At 38.8% G+C, this 9,069-nt stretch overlaps 1 protein-coding gene across 1 annotated transcript; it reads left to right on the forward strand.

Moving 5' to 3' along the window:
* The first annotated feature begins 4,317 nt into the window (after window positions 1-4,317).
* On the forward strand, window positions 4,318-7,462 carry LOC128366876 (N-lysine methyltransferase KMT5A-like). Its single transcript, XM_053327643.1, has 5 exons — window positions 4,318-4,423; window positions 5,066-5,228; window positions 5,352-5,544; window positions 5,742-6,011; window positions 7,387-7,462. The coding sequence occupies exons 1-5, from the start codon at window positions 4,318-4,320 to the stop codon at window positions 7,399-7,401; spliced, it is 747 nt and encodes a 248-aa protein (XP_053183618.1). The 3' UTR covers window positions 7,402-7,462.
* The last annotated feature ends 1,607 nt before the right edge of the window (window positions 7,463-9,069 follow it).

Below are 9,069 nucleotides of genomic sequence, written 5' to 3' on the forward strand. Positions count from 1 at the left end.
CCTATATATTATATTCCATTTCTGCCAAGTCTATTCCGCTAGATGCTACTAAATTCTACACACTGCTCCTTTTAGATGAATGAAGTCCAATATAGACAAAAGTGTTTGTGAACACATGTAACATATGGAAGGAGACTTTTGCTCTCTGATTTCTGTGGATTTCAATGGACCTGTATTGCTTATATTTCCACAGGTCTATTCTTCACAGCGTGTGCACTCTTTGATCTTTACTCAGCAAAAGATCACCATAAGCTGTGCCAGAAATCAAAGACAGAGAACTAAGACATTTAATGAACATGTTAGTCCAGCCTTAGAAATACCTACTATAACAGCAATGTGAGAAAACCTGCAGAAATAATCACATCACAGTGAAAGAAACAGATTGCAATACATTAGCAATTGTTACATTATTTCATAAAAATCTGTATTTTTTCAACTAGAGACGGTTTATTGTGACTATGGTATATGAATTCCTTATCAAAAAGAACATGTCTATAGATTTGTTGTCTTGACATGAAGGAGAATGTAAAGATCACCTCCAGGCATATTTTAAGGCATGTAAAAATGATCTTGGAACGATAAATTGTGTTTCACATTTTTTCCACTGGAAAACATCCACTTACTACATTAAAAATCCTTAAATTGGAATCCCCTCCTTCTACCTCATTAATAATCCAGAATCTATGAATGTGTAAATATGTAACATTTATAATCATACTCAAATATGTATCAAATATGAAAAAGCTCAGTAAAGTGTTTGTGCACTGGGAGCTTCAAGCATCCACATCACGCTTATGTTTCACAGCGTATCATAACTGGCTGCAAAATAGTTGTGCTGTCCCAAATCATGTTCATAGGGAAATGTCTTAAACTGATACGTAATGCTAGCACAGAGGAACTTTCAGCAGATTAAAGTGAATAATGCATACATATTGCACATACTTCATTCTGCACAGTAAAGAGAACATCCGACTGAAGGAACAATAAAAACATTTTTGAGTGGAGTGGGACTCACTCTCACTCTATGGCAGGGATAATTTTAGTTTAGGGGCCACATACAGCCCTAATTTGATCTCAAGGCGGCCAAACTAGTAAAACCATTGCATAATAACCTATACATAGTATACAGGATATATATGTATTTACTGTAATAAAGCATCTAGTGGTACCCTGGTAAGAGATACTAATAAAATGTGTCCAAGCCCACTGAGGCAAATTTGTCCTTCAAATCTGAATCGAATTGCAAATCAATTATCTCCAGTTGGACGTTCATGGCCAGAACACAAGCCCTGACTGTGAATGGTGACTGAAAGTAAGTGAGAAACACTGTTTTATTTAAAAAATGGAATTACTTTTTGCAATTTTCATACCTTTTAAAAGTATCTAGAGGTTCAGATTGGACCCTTAGGTGGGCCGGTTCTGGCCCGTGGGACATATATTTAACACCCTTCCTCTATATAGTATGTGTGTATGATAGTGCCTGCTTTAAACATAAAGCATCAGGTTACTGCATGTAGAAAAAAGAACTGAATCGAGTGATAACATGACTCATGATCAAAGAGTGAACCAGATTAACGCCTCCTCTGATTAGAGCTTTACCCCAATTAAGCAATAAAGGTGTTTCCATGGCAGTTCCAATAGTCAAGGGTATTCTCTTAATCGGGGAAAGATTGAATGATTAGAGTCCAAATGTTCCCATTGATCGGTAGCCAGAAATACTCTACTCTTCCAGGATTCTCAGAGCAGACAGATGCCATCAGAAGTGACAGCTACAGTACTGCAGTATGTTAGAACTAAGGAACCCAACAAAGACAAAGAAACAGAGGCCAAGAGAAGTGAAGATTAGCTGAACAGTTGACGTATGGCTTAGCAGCTCTTGATTGTATTGTTCTATCTTATTGCTTTAATATATATTATCTGATAATGCAACTTAGATATGACACAGTCTGCCATATCTCACTTGGCTATCATCAAACAGGTACCTCGCCAATATTACCTGTTTCCGCTGCTAATTAGCCCCTGGTTTGTAGTAGCCAGTCATCTTTCGCCAGATTGTCAGTGTTGCAAAAGGTTGCCATTGCGTGCGTCATTCTATCTGCACCTGTGTTCACCCCCCCTCCATGATGCACTTGGCCATCACTTTCCATCTCTTCCCACTGTCCCTATTTCCATTATGTGTGCACTGTCCTCATGTAGCTGTCTCTACTGTAAGCCTGTTTTGGACCATGGTTGCATATCTACTGAGTGCTTGTGTCTGCTTTTGGGTTCTGTCTAACTGAATTGTGACAGATGTGAGACCTTACCTTTAGCATGATGCTAGAACTAGGAGGAAACTGCCAGCCTAGCTCTAGCAAAAGTGTAGCAATATGCCTTCTGACAAATCCAAGGTGTTATTTGAGTTTTTCTTGGTTATTTAACATTCGCATTATTTGCAACATCTATTTTTCTTTTTCTTTGAAATGTAGAAGGTTTGAAAAGATTTTACAACAGCTGCACAGAACAGCTTGTTAAGGTTGTTTCAAAGATGTTTGTTCAAGAACCTTGAAATGTTGTAAGGAGTGTCTTTCTTCTAAGCTAGGCTATAGAATTCCTTAGTTCACAGTTTATTTATGTCATACACAACCTGAAATGTTGTGTGTGTGTGTGTGTGTGTGTGTGTGTGTGTGTGTGTGTGTGTGTGTGTGTGTGTGTGTGTGTGTGTGTGTGTGTGTGTTGGTATAGCTGGTATAGACGGACCTTTGACCTGAATACGTACCGACATTATGAGGACATTTGGGATTAGGCGGACCATGCCAATGTCCTCATAAAACAAAAACAAAAAAAGAGTGAATTTACATTTGTTAGTGTCTAAATAACAGATATTCTCATTTTCTTTGAAAGTCCTTCTTTACCACTTGACCTGACTTTCAGTGTATCCCAGTGTATAACACAGTGACCCCATCGGTCGTGCCTGAATTGCAGTTTGATACACATTTTTGATACACCGGATTCAGATTTGGCGGGCTTCTTCGTGATTGGCTGGTTACAGGTTTGGGCGGACCCCTCCCCTACTCTGAGCTCCAAGCCCCGCCCACACCTCGGCTCTTTAATTTTTACATGTGTTTAATGGAGGACGCTGCTGCTGGGCCCCGCTGGAGGAACGAACAGACAGGTAAGCTGATATATTTTATTAATAACTTAGTGTGTCTGATTTAATTAAGGTAAAGTCAAGCTAGTTTTATCTGGTTATGTAAACGGGCCATTTTACACTGATTTAGATGCTTTATAGTCATTTGATTTTTATTTTTTTTATTACGGCTACCAAGTGGTAGAGAGCTAGTTGCAGTTGTCTTCGCTCCGGAAAGACGTTTGTCTGTCAGAAAAGGTAATATTTGTGAGATATTACGGCGTGTTTTGTGTACTTTCTGCTACAGTTGCACGTCTGCTTGTTCTTTCGGGATGCACCGAGGCACCGCGCCCTCGTTAAGCCTTAATTAGAGGCACCTGTTGCGCCATGTTGACTTGTGCTTGACTCACGCTCACAGTGGAGGAGTGTTAGTTACTCAGGTTCATATACAGTGAAGAAATAGGCGTCGCATGGACTGGACATTTAACCATCTCTGTGTTTTGGGGCTGTGGCTGACGCTGCTGAGCGACGTGATATTATAAGTACCGTGATTAAATGGCAAAATCGGCTGCACCATTCCTCGACCTAGATCTCCCATTTAAGATGTGAAGCTGCATCAGAGATCCCAGGTTGAAGGAGAAAAAAAGTGAGAAAGAAAGAAATCTCAGTGAGATATTTTGGTGTATTTTTGTGTCCTTTCAGCCACAGTAATGGCGTGTATATGTATACAAACAAAGGGTTAAAGGTACTTTTTTTCCAGGCCATGTCTTTGCTTCTTTTTAATGATTAACAAAGACAATGAAGCATCCAGAAGGTTCATTTTAGCTGGATTAGTTGCAGAAACTTCTATCTTGTTGTCAAAACAACTTGTATCATTGAGGCACTGGGATACAGGATGAAGTTCATTCTGAATGTAGTTCAGCTCAGCAATACATAAGTAAATGTAATCCTTATACTGTTAATATGTTGTGCATATGCAGACTCCTGTTATATTCTGTGGTGAAAAGGTGTGAGATTTGCACATCAAATTAACCTTTGAATATGATAACAAATTGTATTAAGTGTTTAGTTTTAGCAGTGTTACAGTGGTGAGTACAGCATCTGGCTTCTGTCCACATGATTCAAAAAGATTACCATGGTTATTCCTCAAATGAGCATCATAATCATGACTGTCTTTTCTTTAATACAGGTGTTTTGATTTTTCAAGAAACATGAATGGAAGAACACGTATCAATCCAAAGGATGATGCCAGATATTATGTCAGCACTGGAAAGGACAAACCAGGATTTGATGTAAAACACATAAGTGTTTTCAAAGGTTAGTGAGTGTAAAGCTCTGAATATTTAATCATGATTAAAGTGGAAATAAAGCAGCCAATCACATAAGAGTAATTCACTTAATGAAATTCCACTGCACCTAACAATTTGGAGTATGACAAATGTAAACATGTGTAAAGCAGAAGTTCGGTTATATGTTTTGTCACAGGGCTGCCATCTTGCATTATGATAAACTGTGATGTCACTGGGTTGGTTTGCTCCCTTGGTAGAAACGGTGAAAGATAGCAAAAGATGGAGATGAAAAAACATAGTGAAAGATACAGACATGAAGGATAGAGTCTGTGAATTATTGAGACAGTGACACACAAATGTGAAAAATAGTGAAAGAGAATAACATTGAAAAGACAAATGTGAGAAAATGGAGGCTACCTTTTCATGATTGTACCAAGGCAGCAAACCAACCCTGTGATATCACAGGTTATCATACTGCAAGATGGTGGTGCCTTCATGACAAAACATAAAACTGAACTTCTTTCAACTGAATCTTCTTTCTTTTATATATTTATATTGGGCATTTTAATGTACTTATTTACTGTGGATATCCACCAAGTGAATTATGTTAAAACCTTTTAAACTTTAAACATGGCATCTTACTTACACGTTACACATATTTGTGAATTAGGTCGTGGGATCTTCACTACTGCCCCATTCGAAAAAGGGGACTTCCTACTAGAGTACCAAGGTCAACTCATTACCCATCAGGAATGTGAGAGGAGGCAGAGGATCTACCATGACAGCCTTAAGGACTTCATGTTCAAGTTCCGTTTTGATGGAAAACTCTGGTGGTGGGTATTGTCGAATCAGAATTAAATGACACATTGATTATGGTTTGCTGAACATATATTAACGGAAGGTGTTTAAGTCAGACTAAATCACATTGCAAAACTATAAATGATTTTCAATTACAGTGTTGATGCGGCTAAAGAGGACGGGACCTTGGGCAGACTGGCCAACGATGACCATGTAAACCCGAATGCAAAGATGAAGTACATTATGGTTGAAGGAAAGCCCCATCTGTGCTTGTTTGCAAAACATAGTATAAGCCCTGGAGAGGAGATCACATATGATTATGGTGATTCAGACTGGCCATGGAGATATAAGGTAGCTGAAGTTTTCCTTTTGTGATATTAATGTCTCAAACTCCTGTGTTGCTAAATCATAGCAATACAATTCTATGAGAGCGTGAAGACACACTGGAAAAGCTAACAATTTGTCCCATGACTGGTCAGAGGTCATGTTTTTCCCACCTTTCTTATGGTATTACATAGGAAACATCTTATAACTTTTTTTTTCTGTAGGATGATGCTGCAGGGACCCATGGCAGTGAAATGGTGGACAAGCCCCATGACACTAAGATGGCAGCAGGGACCCATGACACTGAGAGGGTGGACAAGCCCCATGACACTAAGATGGCAGCAGGGACCCATGACACTGAGAGGGTGGACAAGCCCCATGACACTGAGATGGCAGCAGGGACCCATGACACTGAGATGGTGAACAAGCCCCATGACACTGAGATGGCTGCAGGGTCATGTCCAGATCCAAGGAATCCCAGCAGGGTTGGAAAGGTAAATGAAATCCTATGTTCTGCTTTATGATTTGTGTGGTAAAATATAAAGTAACCCAATATTGTCAATTGGTGTAGTGTGTGTGTGACCTGAACATATGGTTTATGTGGACATTGGTTTACAGAGACCTTCTTGTCAAGTGCTTCTCTTAGTGTAAGTCAGTATCTGATCAGTGTGTGTGACCAGAACATATAATTTACGTGGACAGTGGTTTACAGAGACCTTCTTGTCAAGTGTTTCTCTAGTGTAAGTCAGTATCAGATCAGTGTGTGTGACCTGAACATATGGTTTATGTGGACAGTGGTTTACAGAGACCTTCTTGTCAAGTGCTTCTCTAGTGTAAGTCAGTATCAGATCAGTGTGTGTGACCTGAACATATGGTTTATGTGGACAGTGGTTTACAGAGACCTTCTTGTCAAGTGCTTCTCTAGTGTAAGTCAGTATCAGATCAGTGTGTAACCTGAACATATGGTTTATGTGGACAATGGTTTACAGAGACCTTCTTGTCAAGTGCTTCTCTTAGTGTAAGTCGGTATCAGATCTCTGTGTGTGACCTGAACATGATTGATATAATTTATATGGGCAGTGGTATATATGACCAATAACTCATGTCAACTTCTTGCCCACAGTGTAAAAATCATCACCTTGTGCTCACAACAGTAGCCACCCTGGATAAGTGCATTCAGTGTGTGGGACCTGTATCATCGTTGAAGTGGTTAGGCTATGAATGCAAAGGTGAGACAAGTGAATTAAGTGTATAACTATTAGAAGTAGATGTGTATACAGATTTTAAAAGGGGCACATAGCTAAAATTAAAGCAGCCCCATTTAAATATAAAAAATGTACATGTATAAAGAGTCTTTCTCAATAGAAATAAGAAAACACGATTATGTCCTAAGTATGTTGAGCTTGTTTCATAGTACAGGCTGCTGGACTGACACTTCCTGACTCCAGTTAGCTTCTGTCATGTCTTCACTCCGAGGCATTTTCCTTACTTGAAGCCCTGGTATTCTACTATTTGGTGCAGGCATATGATCATTTTAGATGTTGTGTGTATATAGTGCTGTTAATCTTTGTTTTTATACTGATGGTTGGATATGTATATTTGTTTACCACATTTATATTTAAAGTACTACAGTGATGATTGTACAGTTGAACATTTTTGGAACCATTGAACAAACACAAAACATTATGACCTTTTAGAGAGAAGGGATTGCATTGCTTTGAGTGAAATGTATGTGTGCATTGGTTTTATGTGTAATGTATGTGTTGTATTCCAGTGTATGATTAACTCTTCTTCAAAGTAACACCTATGAAACATTATTTTTTTATTTAATTTGTGCTATTTGTGACTTTTGCTAACACCATTTCCTAGATGAAATCGCAGTAAGTGACACTGAGGCCAAGGACAGTGAGAGTGATTCTGATGCCACTGGCACAGCATTCCCAGAGTGTGAAACTAGTAAGGCTGTGGGCGCTGCAACAGGCTCTACAGCCACGGAGCAGGTCCATGATGCTGCAGATTTTGGTAAGTTATTTCCCTTTACAGTTGTTTGTTTGTTGATAGAATGTATTTTTCCATTAAAAAAATCTTTTGGCAAATTATGTGTTTTGCAGAAGCAGTGTCATCAGTGACCTCCACCGTGAATGAGACTGTCCCTCTCTCTGAAGGTAAGTTTGATTGTAACGCATCTTTACACTTAAAATGATGCAGTTACAGTATATTGTATGATGTGAATATATAGGGGTGCCCCAGCAGTTAGTTACAGTTTTTCAAAATTGCTTAGACACATTTCTTGAATCCTTCCACCCTTTTCTCAAAACTGTAAACACAAAACCTAATTTTCAAACTACATTCATTAAACCTCTGATCCTTCTTGCAAAATCAAACAATGTCTCAAAACACTACTGAGCATTCATTAAACATCAGAAAATGGAAAACAGTGTTCAGGACATGTAACTCCAGAAAAAAATGGTTATTGTTTATAATACATTAAATACATTTTGTGTTTTCCAAAAAAATATTCACAACTCAGTAACACAGTTTAGGTATTGCATACTGTAAGTACTGCAAGAATTACAGTATTGACTGTCTGCTGATTCAGTACTTGCATACCGTAAAAATCCAGTACTGCAAAAGGCCAAAGTACAAACACAAAATCTAATTGAAAAGCACATTATATTATGCTGTAAATGTAACTGCAAAATCAAAGTCAACAAGTGATTCATTCAGCCTCAGCATCACGTCTTTGTGCTGGGTCAGGACATTGCCTACATCACAGGTAACGGAGGAAAAACCCTCTGGTGTGTCTGATCCAGCCTTGGCAAGACTCTACACCTGTCACCACCAGCCAATCCCATGGCCTGCAGGAGATTCTCCCTTTTATAGGGTTTCAGTGATATACCTTCCACCGCCATGCAGAGAAAAACTCTTCTGTTGGGGTGAGGAAAGGGGAGTACAGTATGATGGAAAGCAAACATTCATGAACCACTCTGGTATCACCCTTCAACTCACCCATGCCTCCTGTGCACTCTGAACTGATTTATATTTATATTATTTATTTATATATATTTATCACATCATGAGCAACAAGTGTGTAAGCTATGATATCTGTGCTGTAATTGTGTTTACAGTTTTTCTGTATTGCTAAAACACTAAACTCCATTCTCTGAACCAAATGCAATTATTGAATCAATCACTCTTTTGGCAAAACCATGAACAATTTTCACCTGGTTAGACACAATCTGCAGATCTTATTTACTGTTTTTCTAAACACATTCTCACTCACTAAAACACATGTTGCACTTGTGATGCATAATGGTAGCCACAGGTGGCAGAAGTTAAACACAGTTACAGCACAGATATCATAGCTTACACACAAAGACTCAAAACTCTTCACACTTGTTGCTCATGATGTGATGAAACCAATATAAGCCAGTTCAGAGTGCACAGACAGCATGGGTGAGTTGAAGGGTGATACAAGAGTGGTTCAACATCAACCAGCAATTCATAAATGTTTGCCTTCCACCATACTCCCCTTTCCTCAGCCCAATAGAA

The sequence above is a fragment of the Scomber japonicus genome, chromosome 10, assembly GCF_027409825.1.
Source record: "Scomber japonicus isolate fScoJap1 chromosome 10, fScoJap1.pri, whole genome shotgun sequence".
NCBI classification, from domain to species: domain Eukaryota; kingdom Metazoa; phylum Chordata; class Actinopteri; order Scombriformes; family Scombridae; genus Scomber; species Scomber japonicus.